Source organism: Armigeres subalbatus, chromosome 1 (assembly GCF_024139115.2).
Source record: "Armigeres subalbatus isolate Guangzhou_Male chromosome 1, GZ_Asu_2, whole genome shotgun sequence".
NCBI lineage: Eukaryota > Metazoa > Arthropoda > Insecta > Diptera > Culicidae > Armigeres > Armigeres subalbatus.
The window spans coordinates 7,534,249-7,557,284 of record NC_085139.1 but is presented as its reverse complement, the minus strand read 5'-3'; the positions used below and the strand labels follow the sequence as shown (position 1 = coordinate 7,557,284).

Here is a 23,036-nt window from a genome sequence, read left to right as displayed (position 1 = left end):
ATTAGGAACTTCCACCGTAACCGTAAAACATTTCAGACTTTTGAAGCCGAATAATCCGGAACTGATATAAAATTGCAGAATTTTTTCGGACGAAGCTGAAACACGTCAATCCGCGAGCAAAGACTCTGCAAAAAGTTTGGATATTTTCTCCACTTACTTGCAAAATGGAAAATTTCCCTGAATGCTTCCAAAGCTCAGCTTAGAATTTTCCCACATAAGCCGAGAGCTTCTTATTTGAAACCTTCTAGCAGACATATTGTCACTATGAATGGGGTTCCAATTAATTGGTCTAGCGAAGCTAAATATTTAGGACTTCTGCTAGATCAAAATTAACTTTTAAAAATCACATTGAAGGCCTTCAAGCCAAATGTAACAAATATATTAAGTGTCTATATCCACTTATAAACAGAAAATCAAAACTTTGTCTTAAGAACAAACTTTTGATTTACAAACAAATTTTTAGACCTGCCATGTTGTATGCTGTACCAATATGGACTAGTTGCTGCAATACCAGAAAGAAGGCACTTCAGAGGATTCAAAATAAAATTTTGAAAATGATTCTGAAGTTGCCTCCGTGGTATAGTACCAATGAACTTCATAGAATTTCTAATATTGAGACATTGCAACAAATGTCCAACAAAATAATTTCCAATTTCAGACAAAAATCGTTGCAATCTTCTATTGCAAACGATTAGCTCCTTGTACCCTTAGTATAAATTAGGTTAAGTTTAGTTTAAGTAGAAAACATTTTAATTCCTACATGGTTCAATTCAACCAGAGGAAATATTCTAACTGCCAGAGGCAATTGAAATGTATTAATAATAACTAAAAACGTAACATAGCTAATAAGGATGATAGTGTTAAGAAAACACGGAACACCTAGTCTAAGAGATGAATGCATGTATTAGATAATTAGCAAATAAAATTAGTAAAAAAAATAAACAAAAAAAAAAAAAAATAAATAAATCCAGGCTATGTACATCCGCGACATCTTCGTATACCGTTGGGAGTTTCAGTTGAATGGTGATCTCAAGGGCCGGATGGTTCAGATCGAGGTCGATCAAAGGCTCCGTAGCATTAAAAACAGAAGATTCACTTTTGATGTTGTCATTGACTAGAACCAAGTCAAGTATACGAGAATTGTGATTAGCAATCGGGTTGATTTGCGTAAGGCCGTTTAAACTGAATCCGTCTAACAAAATTGAGGTAGAGGGCGGGAAGTACGATTGCTGCACATCCAAGACCGGGAACGTATTCTGCGCAGTAGACCAAACCAGATTGGATTGATTGTAATCTCCAAGCTGAATTGCGACGTCCAATTCATCCAAATCTGAATGAATTGCCCGAATAGATTCGACATGATTATTAATATCAGTGACATTTGTTCGCATTTTAATCCTGATCCATAGTTGTTCGAGGGAATCACAGACCGGTGTAGGATCTATGCAACAACTTAAACGCGTCGATACGGCAATTAGGACGCCGCCGCCTCTTGATTTAGTGCTGTTTCGTTGGTTGCGATCATTTCGAAAAACTGTATACGAGGTATCGAACAGTTGCGTAGACAAAATGCGGTCATCAAGCCATGTCTCTGTAAGGACTATGACATCGTAGAATGCATCCGAAGCAGTTAAGAAGAAGTCATCAATCTTAGTGCGTAAGCCTCTAACGTTCTGATAGTATATTTTAAGTTGGCCTTCGACTGAATCCGTACTATTACTGACAGGAAACTGGTGTACATCAAAGTTGACGGCGTTGGATGTTGTACTGCTACAATGTAAGGGTGCATCAGGCAGAGAGAATGAAGGACAGCTTGGGTACTTGCCTGCGAGGAGATTTCGGAAGACCCCTTCCCTATCCACGAGAACAGGGCCGGGGTGACTCTGATGACATGAATCGGTGGCGTCATGAAAATGGCTGCTGATGTTGGATGGCGCGACTGTTTCGGGAGGGTTGGGGACTTCCTTACGGCTATCGCAGGTGCACCCCGGTTGGTGTAAATCGCAAATAGGGCTTCCGTTTTCGCTGGTGCTGGAACATACTGCTATACTGCTATCTTCAAAATGTGATCGTTCTTGGGCAGGGACGAAAGCCGTACACGGTTAGAAAAAAGTACCTAATTTTAGGTACTTTTTTCTCTTGCATCTCCCTCCCTCTTCCCTTTGTTGTCATAAAATGAAGAGCAAAACCATTCAATAAGGGCATTAAAGTGTGGGAACCCAACGTTAAGTAATCTCATGTTTACAAAAGTTGAGTGAAATTTACCTAACTTTTGGTTAGTTTCTATTTAAAATTAAGTTTATTTTACTTAATATTAGGTGAATTTTACTTAATTTCAAGATAAAATTACTTAATTTTGGGTTCCCACACTAAACCCCCGATTTGAGTGAAAAGTACCTAATATTAGGCACTTTTTTTTCTAACCGTGTAGCTTTCACATTTGAACAGGTTGGATGAGTGATGGAGTAGATGGCGTTAAGGTTGGTGTTGCTGCAATCCGAAAGAGCATCAGGCAGATGATAAGAAGAACAGCTAGGGTACTTGCCTGCGAGGAGGTTTCGGAAGACCCCTTCCCTATCCCAGTGACCAGTAATGAATTATTTATTTATTTTTTAACAATTCATCCTGAAGTAGTGCGATTTTTTAACCTTGAAGTTAATTCGCAGTTCTCACTCACCTATGACCGTAGGTGGCCACCAGGCGGCCTTCCGGAAAACCCGGAACGCTCGTAAAAATGGTCATTTCGGATAGTTCGTCCTACAGCAGCGCATTTTTTCTAAGCAATTTCTGACGTGATCTTTGAATTAATACACAGTTCTTACTCAGCTATAACCGCAGGGCCTTCCGTATAATCCCGAACGTCTGTAAAAATGGTCATTTTGGAAAGTTTGTCCTACAGCAGCCCAATTTTTTCTAATCCATTTCTGATTGTGATCTTTGAGTAAGCTCTTACTCTGCTATGACCGCAGTGGCCACCAGATTCCAGATCGAATGAGTGTCGAAAGTGTATTTTCCTATATATTTTGACTGAAATCCCCATGCAAACCTCAAATCAAATGCGCCAGCTTATACAACAAGCGATTGAGCTGAAATTTTGAGAGATTGATTTTCTTACCAAAAGACACAGTCCTGCTGGTGCCCCGTGGAATTATTACAACTTTTTTTTCTGGTCCAGTCTAATGTACAGCTCTACCCACTAAAATCAGCTAATTTAAACAAAAAAATAGAAGATGAATGTTTCCGCAACAGATTTTAACCCTATTTTGAATTTCAAGATGATTCACTGCCGTTTAACCCTTTCAGGCCCAAATTTTTCTAAGGGTATTACGCAGTAAATTTGATATGTTCCATTTCTCGGGTACTTATTCAAAAGGACGGATGTGATTTTGTAAACAAAGATTCAAACATCGATTTGTTCAATCTGATTGCACTCCCACGCAAACCAACACCACCAACAGGTAGCCTAGGGCTTCCCCTACCTGTATCTAGTGATGGTTTGCGTAGGAGTGCTATAAGATTGGACAAACCGACGTTTGAATGATTGTTTACAAAATCACATACGTCCCTTTGAATAAGTACCCGAGATTTGTTTTCGTGATTTATAATGGAGAACTGACAAAACAAGTTGAAAAATATTTTTTTCGGGATGTACTATATCATCCAAACTGTCCTTGAGTCCGGAACTTGCGATCTACAGTTACCATACGAGCTTTTTTCGTCACTCTAAGCTTGGATATTCAACCATGCCCATAACATATTCATAAAGATCAAAAGACATGGTCAGATGGTTTTGGGACATCCTGGGTCATCCATACTATCCTTGAGTACAGAACTTGCGATCTACAGCCAAGGAACTAGATTTTTTCGCCACTAAAGGGTTGGATACTTTTTTTCAATCTGTGAACCAGAAGGATGAATATTCCCCGATTTGAACCAGGACTTTTCTTGACGAACTATTGGTATCTATGAAGACAGCATTAATCAAAAACAAGCTGGGGTTGAAGAAAAATACTCCCTCATCCAGAACATGCGAATTGAAACTTGATGAGAGAATTCCGTTATATACATATTTTTACCAAATAATATAAAAATTATGTGATTATTTACCATATAAAAAAATAGTTATCAAGGCATCCGATTGATGCGATTTGGATAGGAAGAGTGGAATCGCCAACTTCCTGTTGTTAACATCTAGTGGATAAAGGGCGGGTCAATCTGGGAAACGAGAACTAGATTATATTATTGTATGTACGAACTTTCTTCTGGAAGGAGATTCTCTGTTCATCCCGTGGATTCGCATAAGTGTTTCGGATTATGGAACCACCCCACCCATTTTTGGCCCTTCATACAGGAGTTTGATGAAATACACACAATAATATAAGCATTATCAACTCGTTTGTCAGATATGGCCAGTCGAGTGATTAAAATTTTGACTTTTTGCTCCCCTATGCTTAAACGATGACATTTGCTATTTTAATAATCGTCCTAAATTTTTAGCTAATTTAGATGTAATTTGACTGAGCACAAGCAGTTTGAAGCTTATATGAAAATTACTATGAAAACAGTAACTTTTTTGAAAAACCGTTCCCCATCATTGCTTAATGGGCAAAAAATGTATGAATACGTTAGCAACATGGGAAATTTAACAAAGGAAAATATCGTCGTTGTTGCTAAACGATTTGATGCTGGCAACAAAAGTTATTGGGCAAATACTGAATTGTGGGAAATTCAATTTAACACGTAAAAGAATAACATCAATATCAATAATGAGCATTTCTGTTTTCTTTATAATTCTGCTCACAAAAGTCAGATTGCTTCGCCACAACAACTGACTTTCAACTTAGGATCTATTCTATGATAGCAATGTGTTAAACATATTCAAATAGATTCTGGGCTACTTCACGAAACGATCGTTTACATAAAGGGCATTTCTCATAGTAATTTTCATATAACCTTCAAATGGCACGTGCACAATCAAATTACGTCAAAATCAGCTAAAAATTTGAGAGGACTATTAAAATAGCAAAAACAATCGTTTAAGCACAGGGGAGCGAAAAAGTCAAAATTTGAATCACTCTAATGGCCAGTGCTATCGGCAGGTGCCTTGCTACAATAGATGGTAGTATCATAATCATCATCACTAGAAGGTTGGATATGTATTCAACCATGCCTATAACATACTCCAGAAGACCATAAGACATGGTAAGCCAGCCAGCACTCTAACTTTTCTCATCGCTACAAGCTTGGATATGTATTCAAGCATATCCATAACATATTCCAGAAGACCAGGAGAAAAGGTTAGATGGTTTGCAACATCCTGGATTATCCAAACCATCCTTAAATTCAGAACTTGCGATCTACAGGCCCCACTTCAGCTTTTTTCGTTGCTTCAAGCTTGGATATGTATTGTTTCGTCATTCCAAGCTTGGATATGTATTCAACCATATTCATTAAGATCAGGAGACATAGTTAAATGGTTTTGGGATATCCTGGGTCATCCAAACTGTCCTTGAGTTCCGAACTTGCGATCTACAGCTACGAAACTAGCTTTTCTCGTCACTAGAAACTTGGATATATATATTCAAGCATGTCCAAAACATATTCCAGGAGACTAGGAGACGTGGTAAGTTGGTTTTGGGACATCCTAGGTTTTCCAAACTTTTCCGTCCTTGAGTTCGGAATATGCTATCCACAGCCACCACTCTAGCTTTTTTCGTCGCTTTTAGTTTGGATGATATGTATTCCTCCACATCCATGATACATTCCTGAAAATCAAGGGACATGTTTAGATGTTTTTTTATATCCTGAGTCATCAAAACCATTTTCAAGTTCAGAACATGCAATCTACAGGCACAGTAGTACATTTTCCAGCTAACCGTAAGCATTTAAAAAATCCGTACGTGCGACTAAAACGCTGTCACAGTGCAAAAATGCTTTAAACTGGCTTACAGAGCCTAGCTTATATAGCTTTATATTGCCGAAAAGGCAAAATATAGTGCTAATGGTTACTTTGGGTTTCAGTCACTCAAAGCTCCAATTTATCGGAACCAACATTTCAAATATTCTCAAAGTTACTATATGTATATGATTACAGTTGAATATACCAGCACCAACATTTCAATAGATTTTTTTTGCAGTTGTAGATCTCAAATTCCGTTCTCAAAGACAGTTTGGGTTCTCCAGAATATTCCAAAATATTCTACGATATTCGTTGACCTCCCGAGAGGTGCAATGGATATAATTGAACGGATATTTAAGCTTTGAATATCAAAAAGAGCTTCTAAGCAGCTGTAGATATCAAGTCCCAAACTCAATGACAGTTTGGATTGCCCAGAATATCTCGTAACTATCTTACCATATCCGTTAACATCCCGGGAAGTGTAATGGATATAAATAAACGGATATTTAAGCTTTGAGTACCGAAAAGAGCTTCTAAGCACCTGTAGAACTCAAATCCCGTACTCAAAGGCACTTCAGATTGCCCAGAATATCTCATAACTATCTTACCATATCCGTTGACCTCACGGGAGGTGTAATGGGTATAATTGAACGAATATTGAAGCTTTGAGTACCGAAAAGAGCTTCTAAGCAGCTGTAGATCTCAAGTCCCGAACTCAAAGATAGTTTGGACTGCCCAGAATATCTTAAAATTATCTTACGATATCTGTTGACCTCCCGGGAGGTGTATTGGATATAATTGAATATATATTGAAGATTTGAGTACTGAAAAGAGCTTCTAAGCAGCTCTAGATCTCAAGTCACAAACTCAATGACAGTTTGGATTCCCCAGAATATCTCGTAACTATCTTACCATATCCGTTGACCTTCCGGGAGGTGTAATGGATATACATAAACGGATATTTAAGCTTTGAGTATCGAAAAGAGCTGCTAAGCACCTGTAGAACTCAAGTCAAGCTTTCAGTATTGGTAAGGCAATCAAACTCATCAAATGCTTTAGCCAAGCAAGCCTTTAGCACAGCAGAGTGCGATTGATTCGCATTCTATATCAGTCCGCCCAACCTGTTGTTGGGGGCATGGAGTGCGATCCTCTCGTTTAATAAACAATGTGCACTCGCTTGACTGTGGATATACAACAGTAAAGCACATGTGGAGATTGGACAAATAAAGCATCCGAAAGATATTCAATTTGCAAAAAAGAGAGCTAACCACGGTGGAGGTTGGTACTCGGATTCTGATGGCTTTTCCGCAAACGTGACCTTTAAGGCCCAAATTACCGTAATCCAGTCATTGACAAGAAAACCAGCCACGTACTTGTACCACCCCCAGGAAAAAATCCGCCCACCGAGGAGAAAATGCATTCCCCAGCTGAATCGGGGAAGCATTCTCGTGTTAAAACTACATCAACACATAGTGGTGACTTCAATACATCCGCGGGATGCTCATTGGGATGAATTTCGTAATATTATTTGAAAAAACTGCATTTTGCAGAAAATATTGCAAAGTTGAAAAAATATTTTTCCAGGAGGGGAAACCGTCGATTTACTCTCACGCTCTCTTATACTTTGTAGATACTCGAAAATCATCGTTCAGTGTTGCGTGTTGATTTGTTCTATATATTATGCTTGTTTTCTCGAATATTTACGTAAACATCAAGCAATAATCTATGAAAATGTTGCTTTTCATGCTACATATTGACACTAAATATTGGATGTGAGCTAGAACTGTGAAAACGCAAGCATTCATAAGCAACGCAGGTTACTTATTTTTTCATAATTCAAGTTTTGATAATTATAGTCGCACGAACAAAGCGGTTCGTGACCGGTCAATAATTTCCCGAAATAGTCGCTACTGTGGACTAGCAAAATTGTCCTTATATAAACAGGAAGCTTAAGCGCCACCTCGTTAGAGGACTTCCCGCTCATGTACTAATATTGCCCGGTCTGAGACCCACCGAAGTAAGTCCATTGAGAAAACCTTTAAAGAAAGGTTCAAGGACAATTCCGCCTGCACCACTTTCCTAGCGTCCGACTTACTAGAAAATCACGAAACCAGAACCGAACATTACTCACTCGACCCTAACGCAACACATTGAAGTAGAACTTTCCCACATAAAGTTCAACTTATCATCACTGGAAATTCCGCCACTGTTTCCTAGATGGCGACACCGAGTCAAAAGCATATGAGGTCATTCATAAATCCCTCAACTAGATACGAACGCGTGCAAAAGGAAATAATTCGAATGAATGACTAGCGGCATGAAGAACATTACAGGGGAGGGAAGGTTTGTGTAGTGATGACGACATCTCGCTTCATTTCAAAAACAATACTCATTTCTAGACCAACATTTGAAAAGGGCGTAACAGCCAAAATTTATTCCTTCTGATTCTTCGTCCACATATATAGCTATATATGTAGACGAGGAATCAGAAGGAATACATTTTGGCTGTTACGCCCTTTTCAAATGTTGGTCTAGATTTATTACTAATCTACACATTGGTCATTCCAGTCCTTCGGCCTATCGTCTATCTATGCGTGCGTGCTCTCTACTCTCTAAGCTCTAACTCTATGATCGGCTTCGATCACAAGCGTGATGAAATGGTACTTGGACACGGCGAATTTGGCGAAACGGTGTTGAACTCTACCTTGGTTCCGAATGCTACGTGGTGACGGTACGCCAACGGGAAGCTCAACAAACGATTGGGTACCCACGTGGTCTTCGGCGTTGAACGGGATGGGGCGCGATGTTGACGACGCAGCCCTTCCGGCTCCGAATGGATGCTGGCCGGTTTGTTTGCCTGTCGAAAATGATTAGCGGCGGTGGTCCTAGTTTCCTGTCCGAGAGATAGAGCCGTCGAACGGCTGTTCGACAAAAAAAAAGTTACGAGAGCACGCCGACTACTTATGCACGACTTTATTACCTTTCTGTCTTCACTTATCACTAGGATTAGCACAACTTTCTTCACGGGGGAAACTGACTGGGACTTCTGTAACAATCAAGACTAATCAGCACTGAAATACTTCCTTTTACTATATGGTCTCACTCAAAAAGATTTCACGGATCGCGGGAGAACTTCCGAATCGTTTCGACTATCTAGGCAAAGTGGTAAAGAATCTTGAGCCCTCAGATAAAATAGTCCGGGAAATCGTCAACTTCTAGCAAAGAGTCTCGAGTCGGTTTTCATTTTCTTGTTCTGGTTTCTGGCATCTCGCTCCCACCAGTAGTCGCAGAGCTGACTTCTTTGTCCTAATCCCCAATCCCCCCAAGGTCTTCCTACAAACTTGACCTTCGGCTCATCCCCGATCACGGGCAATCAATTAACTCTCGCGAGAGGGTTAACAGCTATTATGTACAAGTTCAGGTGTTGTGTCCAGTGCTAGCCTATGCGTAGGCGAATCGTGAAACTTATTTCACATGCGTAGTTCTTAAGATGGTTTATGTTACTCTTAGGTCATTCCATGTGGATCGATGCAAACAAATATATGTACATAAAGATATTTATTTAACTGATTAATATTTACAAATTCGCTACTGTAACGGGCTACCGTTACATAATGTTGTGCTGCTAAAACGGCATCACTTTTTATGTACACAGAGAGAAGACCGATCATATGATCATGTAAACAATCTATTGAATCTTGACGAACATTTGAGAAGGTAGTCAACTGCATCATAATTTTACATTCATGTAAAATGCATGTAGAAAATTGTGTAATTAGGAGAAGGATGCACATCAAATCAATCTCAGATGCATTTTTGAGGTTGTTTATGCATATCGCCATAATATATGCGCTGTACAGGTATTGAAAAGGACGTTAATATTTTGTGGAAATATATAGAGTTTGATACCTTATGAAATGTTTGTGTACTTTGTTCAAAATCAGATCTGAGCGAATGAGTAGGCTCTCCGCAAAAAAAAAGAAGCGAACAGCAAGAAAAAGAAGTCGATTTGATGTATGACATTTGAACCTTAAGTGGTCTTGTTGTGTAGGGGTTATCACGCCTATCTAGAGAGTAGGAGGTTGAGGGTTCGAGTCCCTCCAAGACACGTGGATTCTTTTTCGCATATTTCATATCAATTTGTCCATTTCGAAACATGTGCTGTGCATATGCATAGCCAAGATATTTAAACGTTGGGACAGTTGAGTTGCAGAAAATTGCAAATTTAAATTTTATTTTCGAAGTTCCTGGGAAATAAAATTAATTTACTCAATGTGACATGTACCACTTCCGCTGGCACCGGTTCATTTCTTAAACTAACAAAGGCAGTGGGGCCCTCCTTAGCCGTGCGGTAAGATGCGCGGCTACAAAGCAAGACCATGCTGAGGGTGGCTGGGTTCGATTCCCGGTGCCGGTCTAGGCAATTTTCGGATTGGAAATTGTCTCGACTTCCCTGGGCATAAAAGTATCATCGTGTTAGCCTCATGATATACGAATGCAAAAATGGTAACTTGGCTTAGAAACTTTGCAGTTAATAACTGTGGAAGTGATTAATGAACACTAAGCTGTGAGGCGGCTCTGTTCCAGTGTGGGGATGTAATGCCAATAAGAAGAAGAAGAAGAAGAACAAAGGCAGTCCTTGCTTTCGCCTGCTTACGCCTATGTCGATCTTGGTACCGCCGTAGCCATTTGGCTACCAAGATATTGCAAGCTTTCAGAATTTTCCACTGATTGCCCGGCTACTGTGAAACTGGAAAGGGACGCCGTGTTTATGCATTCAAAAATGAAAAAGAAAGAAGCAAAAGGAAGAAGGAATATTGGAGAATGAAAAAAAATAACGAAGGAAGAAAAAAGGAAGTAGAAAGAAAGAAAAAATGAAGGGAAAAGAAAAGGGAGAAAATAGGAAATAGAAGAAGGAAATGGAAGTAGGAAGAGGATAGAGGGAAAAAGAAAAAGAAAAGAGGAAAGAAAATGAAAGAAGGAGGAAGAAAGAATAAAGAAGGAAAATGAGAAAGGATAGACGGTTAACTCATGCTGGCTATTTGCGCATATACGATAGCGCCTGGATGCTGGCAGCGGCGGGTTGAAAACCAGACGTAAACGTAAAAATAAGATATTTAACAAAAACTGCACTATTCCAACATTTATCGAAGCTGTTTTCGCCAAATCAGGAATCGACCAAAAATTGCGCCAGTAGGGGAACTGTTCCGTTTTCCATCTCACATATATTCATCTCATCTAAAAAACAAAGAAATACAGCACCAATCTCGTCGCTTCTTTTTGCTAACAAGCGTGCTCACTGACGAAAAAAATCACAAAAATAAGAAACAAACCTAATTCCTTTCCATTGCTTTGTTTTTGATGGGATGGAAATAGGAGCTATGGAATGAAGTGCCGAACCGTTCCCCTATATAAAATTAGTTATCTTATGGTCTGAGTTTATGTCACTTGGTTCTGATCTTCTTTTTTTCCAGCAGATAAACAAACGTATAGTGTCGGCTTTTTATATCTCTTCCATTCGTAATATATCATCAAAAAACAACTTTAAGCAAATTAACAAGTCCTGATTTGAATCTTGACTTGACAGCAAAATACGTTGAATGCAGGTAAACCCGAACAGATACCTTTGTTAGTTTTTGAGTGGTAACACTTTAAACGTTTACAACTTATTTTCGATACAGTCCTTAGAGGCAATAAAACATCACATATCTCATTTCTTTTGTTACATATGTACATTATAACAATATCAACACTCGATTGATAAAGTTTCAACATTTTTAGACAGTCTAACATCCACCCACCATTCGTTTAAAAAACCCTCAGAGTTCATTGCGTTCAAAGCTGTACGTACGCATGCCCAGACGCAGCGAAACATCACATATTCGACAGGGCAAAGCTAGGTCCACCGAGAACGATCATATTTGGTGCGATTGAACCGATCGCCGATCAGACAGCCACGCGCGACCGCTGCACCTGTTGCGCTCGAACGAAATTCCATTTGGGGCCGTCCAGAAACCACGTGGTCATATATGGGGGGAGGGGGGGGGTTTGCAAAATGACCACGATAAGCCACAGGGGGGAAGGGGGGGTGTTGCTCTCGAACCACGTGGTTTTTTTACACGAAAAACTTTTAGTGAATAGCGGTGTAAAAAATACAAATAATCAAAATTTAATGATTTAATCATTAAAATGTAATGATTTAATCATTAAACGAAAAGCGCGTCTGAGGGCGATGCCCACGTAGCGTCTTTTCAACTCAGCGTTAAAAAGACGTAGGTGTGCATCGTGAAAAATCGATAACGCAGCGTCGGTCGCAACGCCGATGCATATCTGCATTATTTGACCATCTTAGCCTAAGATCCTACATCCATACAAAAATAAACGAAAAAACAGGCTGCCATTCAGTCTTAATTCCCCCAAAAAAAATTTGAAAGGGAAAAATGGAAAAATATTTTTAAAAAAATCCGCCGCTGATGGTTTTTGGCATCACGCCGCCGACACTTTTGCATCAGCGGACTGCAGCTACAATTTTGAAAAATGTTCATGTTTTTACAATAATCCAAGAAAAAATCTTAAGAAGAAAAATTTAAAAGAATTTCTTGTAGATATTCAGGAAAAATCAAGTAAAGAAATTTCCTGTAAAAACTTTGACATTACTTCATACAATCCTGATAAAGTGCTAGCATTCAGAATTTTTTTGAACAATTCTCTCTGAAAAATTTGGCTTGGAAATTTTGCTACAAATTGATAATGAAAAAAAAAACAATACAACTCCAGTGTAATTTCCGAAAAAAAATCCTTGAAACTCCGAAAAAAATTCTGTCTGAAAATTCAAAACAGTCCCGTGGGAAATACATATAATTTTCGGTGGAAAAACATTCTAATGAATTCCTTCGACAAGTTCTTCCGAATCTTCACCAGAAATTCTTCTTCATTTCCAAAAGAAGTTTTTCGAACATTTTAAGGAGTGCACTTCAAAATGTTCAGTCTCCAGTTAGCCTTGCGAGCAAAGGCGTAGGATTGCCAATCCGGAGATGACGAGTTCGATTCTCGTTCCTGTCTAGGATGTTTTCGGGTGGGAAACATTCTCAACACCCTAGGTATAGTGTATCCATCGTATTTGCTACACAAGATATATAATCGTGCAATGGCTGGCAAATAAAAGCTTTCAATTTATAACTGAGGAAATGCTTACTAAGTTGAAAAGCAGACCAACTTCCAGTTGGAATATGGAGCCAATGCCACATGAAACACTTTGATATTTCCGTTGATTTTTTTTTTAATTTTGGAATTTTGAAATGAATTTTTTTCGGAATACTTTTTTACGCTCTTTGTGAATTCTATCACATTTTTTTTTAAATTTTCCAAGTATTTTTTTATTCGAGGCATTATTTAGAATTTCCACGGAAGAGTCTATGGATTATCTACAAAAAATTCTTTGGATTTTCAAAGAATAAATATTTAGAATTCTCAAGGTTCATGTTTTTTGAATTTGAACCAGAAATCATTCGGGATGTCATTTTGATTTCTTTGTAGGTTCAGCTAAACATTGCTTTAAATCTTTACCATGCAAAGATGCACAGGAAATGATTTAGAAAGTTTAAGGAATTTTCACATCAGAAAATCTTTAAAATTTTGATTTATATTTTTAAGGAATTCCTACTGGAAATGCTTCAAAAGTACAACCTTTACAAGTACTACAAAAGTACAGTTTTTTCGTTGTTTCCACCTGTAAAAACATCGGAATTTCCTCGGGAAACTCATTATTGGTGTTTCAGATGAACTTTTTTTCGATTTTCTACTGGAAAATCTCAGGAATTTCCATCGAAAATATTTTGGCATATTCTTTTTTCTTCTTTTTCAATTTCTTTTAGAAATAAAAAAAAACTGCTGAAAATTTCTAATTTGGAAAACGAAAAAAACTCCATTGGAAATTTAGAAGAATTTCCTTTGAGGATTCATTAAAATTGCCCAGGATTTAGAAAAAAAAAAATCTTTAGATATTCTGTAAAAAAGTAAGCTGGATTTTTTTCTAATTTATACTGGAAATTCTTCGGAATTTGATGTTTATTGCAATTTCGGATCTTTCTACGGATTCTTCTAGTTCTTCAAAATTTCTACCGAACATTTTTCGGAACTCTTCCACAAAATTTCGGAAAAAAATGTCGTTGCAATTCTAAAGATTTTCCGGGGAGACTCCGAAGAATTTCTTATCAATATTCCGAAGGGTTTCCCTTGCAACTCCAGAATAATTATTCTTGAAAATTAAGAAGATCTTGGAATTTAAAATTGATCCAAGCAATAAATGTAGGCAATAATTAAGAAGCCTAGTTTTTATGATATTGAATAATTAGAATAATTGATCGAAAAAAATAATAATGCACCTAAATGTTCTAAATGCACAAAATTCTGGTAGTGCGCATGAAAAAGGTTATGACATAGAGAAGCTTGCATTAAAAAAATCAACATGAAATTCTAAATAAAATGCTTTTTAAATTCATAAAAGGGTCTTAGAACTAAGGAGAGTCCTGCGATATGAAAAAAAGTGGCAGTGTTCCAGAAAAAACACTCCAATTCCTAAAACAATCTAGGTTAAAAAATAGTGTTATAATAACGATTGAAATTGAATTCCAAAACAAATCTCAACCCTTTCAGGAATGATGGGTCATATATGCCCAGCGTTTTAGATTGTCTATAAAATCACAAAAAGAGAGCTAGGCCACCATTTTCTTCAGTAAAATTGTTCATCTAGATATTGGCTTTACAGAAAAAATATGGGAGCTCAAATTTGACTGACCATGAAAACTTAGATATCCAAAACCTTGGGAAGATTTCGATTCTAAGAGCATGTGAATAAAGTTTAAATTTTGAATCATTCTGAACAGATGGGTGGTCAGATATTTGAAATGGCTCATCCTGAACGTTAAGCCAGTGATTAATATTCCGGAATACGAGATACTCCAGGTACTTCAAAATGCTCTCAAGTTCAGCCCACGAATCTACCAGATCAATCAAGACATTTGCAATGTTCTCATCATCGGTATATACCCAATCCGATGAAATAAGCATATGATCCTAATTTCCATTAACATGAGATCCAAGAGACAAGGTACCCAAAATTATCTTGAGTCAACATCAAGTTGCACAATGACTATGAGGTTTGTTCGCAAACTGTTTTTGTAGGGCCTTAGAAGCACTGGGTTCACGGACTTGAATGATTAAGTAGTTCAAAAGTCTGTAGTAGCTTGTATAAATAATAATTGAAGTCATATTAACCCAATGGACCTACTGGGATATTATATCATACATCATTCATAAGTTGGTTAATTGGATAAATCGAATGATCCGAACTCCAAAATAATAATTGGTCTATAATACATTCATTCCTCTATGAGTCGCTTATGAAAGGACCATTGACTGAAGCATATTCGTGATGTGGAATAGAAGTTTCTTGGAAAATTATTCCAAAGAACCTTCAGAGTGACCGAGAAAATATTTTTAGTATGGCATCATTGGCTTCCACGAAAATAAAATTTCAATGAAGAATTAGAAATTTTGAGAGATGAGCCAGCTCTGGATTGAAAATATCTTTAGTAGAGAAAAAATAAAAATTTTCCATAATAAAATAGGAAATTGCCAAGAAAGAACAATAATACACACAACAATAATAAATTAGCACTAGTAAAAGCAAAAATTGCAATTATGAAATAAAAATTTTCCATAAAGAAATCAAAATGTTCAACGAAAAAATACAAAATTTTCATGAACAAATCAATATTAGCAATGAACAATTGAAAAAAAAAAAAAATTAAAATTATTTATTTCTAATATTAATGATTCTGAAATTTCTACAGGAATGCTACTCAAAAGAAACAACAGTAGGAGGTTTTATTTGCATCTCTAAGATTACATATTACCTATGTGATTTTTTTTGAAGGAGTTCAGTTCAGATGCTTCGCTGAGGTTAATATCTTAAGAATTTCCAGTACCTCCAGAGCTATGGAAGGTCCTAAATACTCTAAGGAATCTATAGGGATATTCCGTGATGAACTTTATAGTTATTTAAAAAAAACTAACAAAAAAAATTTAAAAAATAAAAAATATAAGGATATTTTGGAAAATTTCTAAACCATTATAAATTTTTCTCGAAATTTTTATAAGATATTCGCGAGTCCACATTTTTTTGTATCCTCCTGATGCATTGAAAGTGTGCGAGTTCTAGATATCCTAATACCTGATACACATTACAACATGATAACATCATCAAAATTTTCGAATTCCTGAAAATTTATAATTTCCATGCTGGGTTTAGTTTGATTTTGAATCAATTGAAATTGTCCATCTTCAAAATTGATCGGATTAACCATATGTTTTAGTTACATAAGGTTTTTTTTAAATTTTTGTACTTGAAAAAAACCACGTGGTCATAGGGGGGGAGGGGGGTCTGCCAAATGACCACGATAAGCCACATGGGGGGAGGGGGGGGGTTGAAAATCTTCAAAAATATGACCACGTGGTTTCTGGATGGCCCCTTTGCCCATCAACGAGTTTCGAAAACCTACACGAACCGAGTGCGGTTTCCTGATGGCTTAAAAATAGCCGTTTCTATCCAGAGCGCACTATTTTTCGTGTTTGCAAATAAATCAAGTTGTACGTACACACAGAGTTTCGCGATTCGATTCGCGACCTGGAATCGTTCCAATTTTCGCGCGATAAATTCGCTGTCTTTCAAACTTTGAGATTTTTTTGCCGCACAACCGGCGGACGTCACTAATTGAGACGCTGACAGGTTTGATTAATATTTCAGAAACGCTCAGGGAAGTCAAAAACGGTTTGAGCATGTTCTTTTTATTTTGGAAAATTTGGTTCGATCACGTTCCCTTCAAAGTAAAACCATGTGGATTTGGAATTTACTTGAAAATTTAAAATATACAACAAACTGGTACAATATTACGAAATCTATGTCGGTTCACATTAGCGCCAGCCAGAGATCACTTAAAATAGATTGAGAATCGTTAATCTTACCAACAAATTCTCCAGCTTTCGGTGGGCGATCAAGCAATCTGGCTTGACCCAGTAAACCAACACCTGCTTAACGAGTCTTTTTCACAGAACAAACGCAGCATCCATACAAACGAAGGAAAGATTTTCCCTTTTTCCGTAACCTTTTATGGAATCGCGCGGGTGATTCTGAGACTGCTGTCTTTGATGGACTTTACTGCGGCGATCAAGAAGAAAGGAAGAGAACGATCGCGCTCTCAGTATTCAGAATCTCTCTGTTTACAAGCAAAAACGTTCCGACCAAAGTGCTTGTTTTCACAATTCTATCTCGTCAGTGAGAGTAGGCGTCGGCGTCGCCACCGAGGCGATCAGAAATATTTTTTTCGACATTCCGTAGATAACGTGAAGCTGACGATGAGTAAACAACCTTGCGTTTCCACTACAGATATCTGTTGGGGAATTTGCCCCGCGAAAACGAAGAAGGCGCAAGCCAAACATGTTGTGAAAAGTGATTCAAGCCTTGAACACGGTGGGTGGATGCTACAATTAGTCTTGAGTTTGCTGCTGCTCATTCGTTCGGAGGTACTAATTCAGAACGATGAAAGTAAATGTAAATTTTCTATTTGTTGCTTCACCTGACGACGAGATTCCCAGTCGAATGCAACTCACAGAATGTATCCAATCCGTTTATTAGAGTCCCACAGGAAATAGAAACAAGACGAAGGCCATTTTAAAATTGTAAATAAGGCTTTTGGGATTTTTAAAAATAAATTTTTCCCTTTATTAGCGATATTTTCAGCCTGCGGCTGGTCCATCTCTGTATAATAACTTTACAGAGTTTTTCACGCAAAGACATTATTAGTATATACATGTGCAGTGCACCTTATCCCATGAATAAATGTCCTTTTTAGCAATTTGAATAGTATTGTTCCTTATGCGTCATCAGCTGCCATGATCGGTAATGTGGCGTAGTCTTTTCGAAGCTGGAAAGGCGCGAGAAGAAAACAAAAAGCAAAGACAATTGGAGGTGTTAATCAGTCAAGCGATAAGGTAATTTAAAAAAAATTACAAGCAGTTTAAAAGTAACGAAATTGTAATTGCATTTTATTGTCTAAAATTGAAAAGGTCACTAGGATTTTATTTGGAACATTTTTCCAAAAACTTGCAATTCCTGTGAGATAAAGTATAGACTGTAATTGTGATTTTCTAGCAACCAATTGCAGACCAGGGTTTACTACTTGTAGTAGGCAGTATGGGGTTAATGTATATTTACAAACGATTATAAAATAATCATATTGGAGCATTATTGTTTTTAGCGTTTGCTCTATTGAATTATTCAAACTGTCAATTTAACACCTTAATAAAGATAAAAAAACTGTTTATCTGGCCTCCCGGCCGAATTTCTAGCGGTGTAACCTTGGGTGTAACTTTACCGGAAACGTTACTTTAAGAAAATATTGGATAGCACTATTTGAATGTGTATACGTGAAGCACGAGTATTGGTGTATTCATGATATGAAAGGAGAGGCTGCATATCCACAGCTAGCTCATTCTTTAGACTAAATTCGCGGACAACGGACGTGTTTTTTCCGGACGCTGGACACCTTTAAAATTAAAATGGATTCACCGAGCGGATCCCACAATGGCGCAGCAAATGTATCCCAAAGGTGAGTTTTCTGGGGAGGGACAGAACTGTTTTTCTTGGAAAATTTTGGGGAGGCCTTGTAGAAAACAAATGTGGTTTTCAGGCATGTACTTGAAGTGTAAGCATGTGGAGGGACAATGAGGTTAAGTGTGAGACAGACTGGCAAGGAAATCAGGTTTATTGGGGGAAGCAACGAAATAAATGTATGTTATGGGTGACGAAATGTGCAAAACGATAATGGAAGGGCAGTACTCAGAACAAGAAAAAGTTTAGCCGAAAAAAAAAAAAAGAAAAAAAAAACTATTGGAACGTTGAAAACTAAGAGATAAAACAAAACACGAAACACGAAACTTAAAAAAAAAAAAAAAAATAAGAAGCACAAAACAAACAGTGCTGGAAACAAGGCAAATCTAGACCACCAGAGCAATGTAAAAAAAAAAAAAAAAAAAGAGAATGCACAAAACAAACAGTGCTATGAAATAAGCTATTGCCCAAGAAAACAGCAAAAAAACGGTTGCACTAAACAAATAGCGCTAAGAATTCAGCAAAAGCCCGCGAAACAGGAAAAAAAAGAACAATGGTCCATGAAAAGCACAAAAAAAAAACAGATGCACAAAACAAACAGTGCCAAGAACAAAGCAAAAGCCCCAGTAAAGCTTACGTCGCAAACAAAAAAAACGAAGAAAATCCTGGCAAACGATTTGGAAAAAAAAGGGGAACGGAAGACGGCACAAAAAAAATAGATCCTAAAGTAGTGTAGAAAATGACAGAATAGCAAAAAGCACACACACACAAAAAAAAAAAGAAGAAACCATTTGAGTTAGTATCGTTTTGAAAATAACTAGAATTAAATAGTAAAACAAAAAAAAATAAATAGAATAAAGAGTGGTCCGCTTACTCTATTTACAGAAAAAAAGTATACAAGAAACCGAAAGCTAGGCAGATCCCTTACGCTCCAGCTAAACCACGCAAGTACAACAAAAGGCAAAGCAAGGTTATCGATGTCTTGAACAAAGAACTGGAAGCAGGCAAGGTGCTAATTGCAGAGCTTCAGCAGCGCCTCAAAGTTCACGAAGAAAGGGAAGCACTCCAAAACCGTTTTGATCAACCACAGTCACAATCAGAGATGAGTGAGGATGGTACCATGTCATTCGAGCGCGCACTAGGTCCCTCTAGCACTCGACGTCCAGTAACTCGTACTTCATTTGAGGAATCGAAGTTTATGACGTCAGTCAACCAATTGTCGGTTTCGTCGTTACACGTTCCGGAGTGCAAGCCCATGGAGGGGGATGAGGAGATCTACAGGTACGCATACGAGTCTTGGAGAGAACTGCTTGAGGACACAATGCGCTTGGCTGGAGTGGAAGATGAAGCCACCAAGTTTACTATCTTCAAAATTAAAGCAGGACCTCGTTTACTCCAAATTTTCCGCAACACAAAATCAAACATCGACTCCCCGGACCCTACAGTTAAACCATACGAAAATGCGATCCATAGATTGAAAATGTATTATGGATCCGGGTCTGACGTCATGTTGCAGCGTCGAAAATTATCGCTCATGAAGCAGAAACCAGACGAGTCCAGTTTGGCATTCATTTCTCGAGTTGGAGATACTGCCCGCTTATGCGAATTCGGAGAGGAGAAGGAGTTTGAGGAAATAGTTGGAGCCATCGCAGAGCATGCTACTTGTCGCGATGTCCGCGTAGCGGCTTTGAAGATGCTGAGTCGCAAGGGAACGTTTGCCCAGTTGGTAGATAAAGTGCGGGAATTGGAAGCGATTCGTATCAACGAGGAATTCTTTAAACAAAACAACAAACCAGAAACTGCTTTGGTCGCAGCTGTAACTGCAGATTACCCTCTGAGAGACCGACTACCATATTCACGTGCAAATAATAGACAAGGAAGATTCCAGCACATCAACTCACGCAGAACGGAAAACCGTTTCAATCCGATTCGAAGTGACCACTCATCAGCTGGCAGGATGCCCAACCGGCGAGGCCCAACCGGCGAGGCCCAATCGGCGGCTTTGGAAACACCCCTGAGAGGTGCTGGAGATGCACTAGTATCTTCCATCAAGCATCGGAATGCAGTGCAGTAGATAAGATGTGCTTGGACTGTGGCAGGATGGGGCACATCCGTAGAGCATGTAAAAGCTTTGTTCGTCCTCGAGGATTCAAGCAGACCGATCACGAGATGAGATCTCCCGAAATACGGCCAGCGACAATCAACGCCGTAGAAAAGGTGGAGTGCGATGCGGATCGTGCAGAAGTAAGTGAGAAAGTCGATAATTGAATTACTATGTTATGACACTTTTCATAAAATTATAAATTTGGATCTTTGATATTGACTCACCTAAATTTGAAGAAAGTGAATAAATAAATTTGTTAAACGAAGCTAAAAAATATATATTCTGTCGCTATTTTATTTTAAACTAATTATTCAACTCTTAGAAGCGTGTCATGATGTTATTTGATAATAATTCGTCTAATTTGTAACTAATTTCTAAATAATTTTATCGCCAGACGACGTATCGGACGGTTGATAGTACCGACATCATGACACTGTACCAGCTGAGTGTTCACGGAGAAGAAGGTATCATTTCTGCAAGAGTCGCAGGAATGCCTTGTGATTTTTTGATCGACTCTGGGGCGCAGGTGAACACATTCACGGAGAAGTGTTTCGAGGCCCTCATGAATGACGAGCGCTACAAAGGTGAGGTATTCAACTTGTGTAACGAGTCTGATCGACCGTTGAAAGCTTATGGAACAGGAAACATTCGCGTATCGGCCACATTTGAGGCGTATCTTTTCGTATCCGAAGAGAGGCCTCGTTTGATTGAAAAGTTTTACGTAGTGAACGAGGCTAAGGCACTGCTAGGGAGATCTACAGCTATTAGATATAGTGTTTTGCTATTAGGACTCAAAGTCCCACTAGTGTTAGGGCCGGCTATTGGATTGAGTCTCGTTTCTACGGAAGTTGCGACAATTACAGCCAGCGAACCTTTCCCGAAATTTAACGTTGCCCCGGTCAAGATACATTATAACAAAACCGAGCCACCTTGTCGGAATGTCTTTTTTAACATACCCCAAGCAGTAAGACCTATCGTGGAACAGCGCCTCCATGAACTAGTTGCTGCTGATATAATTGAACGTGTTACTGACAGCATGGATGTCTCCTTCTGCTCCTCGCTAGTAGTAGTTCCGAAAGGAAAAGAAGATATAAGACTCGTCATCGACCTGAGAGGCCCAAACCGTTATATACACAGAACGCCGTTTTCGATGCCAACGCTAGAATCGATCGTGGCCGACTTAGACGGAGCTAAATGGTTTTCAACCATAGATTTGTCGAATGCGTTCTTCCACGTAGTCCATACACGGTGGTGATGGCGTGCAAAGTAGTTTGTTTTTGCCGTGCTGTGTTTAGTTTAATTAATTACGTGTGAAATTGGTGAAGTGCCGCGAAAAAAATTGTTTTAACGTGTGCCCATAAGTGTTTTGTAACAGGATAAGTAGGAGATAAATCATCTCCAAACCTTGTATCTGTTTAATTTTGTGCTTTTTTACGTGCCACAGCTGTAGCGAACGAAGCCATAACGGCGATTTCGTCAGCCGGCTGTGGTTGAATTTTTATTGTTTTTGATTGTCTCTCTGTGTGCCTTTGCATGCAGCGCGTCCACTGCTGTGTAAAGGCATAGGCAATGGAGTGCTACAAGTGTAAAGTGGGGATAGCGATCAATGCATTCCCTTTGCTCTGCTTCCAATGTGAGCGATATTGCCATGCGCACTGTAGCTCGTTGGAAAATAAAGCAGCAGCAAGATTGATCACGGAGAATGTTAATGTGTTCTTCAAGTGTGATGAATGCCTGTCTAGCCAAAGTTGTGGCGAGCAGAATAAAGTGACACTGGATGCCGGCAAAATAGAGGAAGATATGAAGAAGATTTCTTCTCTTTCGGACTCTATTGTTGACATTCGGGATCAAATGTCTGCTCAGATAGGCAACGCGTTGATGACCGGTATGGATGAAATTGTCCGAAATGTTAAGGAATCGATTAACGGACTTGAGATAATGATTAATAAAAAAATGGAAACTATGACTAGTTCATTTTTTCAATTTAATTCGGATAAAGTTAAAATAGCTGCAATGAAGAACACGAAGGACTCGTCTAGGTTGAGTCATTCTGAATCAACTTGCAGTTCGCGCAAAAAACGGAAAATTAGTAATAGTAATGACGATTTTGTTAATGCTGATGATGATGTAATTAATAATAATGACGATGTTTTCGAAGACGATGTTCCTTTTGTTACGGTAGTTAGAAGGAAAAATAAGAAAAGTGCTCCTAAAGCAACTAAAGTTGTACAAGCGAAGGAACGTAAGACTCGGCCTGTCATTGTGGTTAAACCGAAACAGTCCGACCAGAGTAGTGACGACACTCGAAAATATACTACTTTGAATACTACGTTAGATCCAAAAGTACACAAGATAAGTAACTT

At 38.4% G+C, this 23,036-nt stretch overlaps 2 protein-coding genes across 4 annotated transcripts in view; both read left to right on the top strand.

Moving 5' to 3' along the window:
* The window catches only part of LOC134220658 (major royal jelly protein 1), a 248,982-nt gene that overhangs the window by 99,657 nt on the left and 126,289 nt on the right, over window positions 1-23,036 (top strand). The gene's annotated exons all lie outside the window — the stretch shown is intronic.
* Window positions 18,960-21,204, top strand: LOC134208055 (uncharacterized). The gene is made up of 2 exons (XM_062684152.1): window positions 18,960-20,813; window positions 21,068-21,204. Exon 1 carries the CDS (start codon window positions 19,672-19,674, stop codon window positions 20,641-20,643), a length of 972 nt encoding a protein of 323 aa, XP_062540136.1. The 5' UTR covers window positions 18,960-19,671; the 3' UTR covers window positions 20,644-20,813; window positions 21,068-21,204.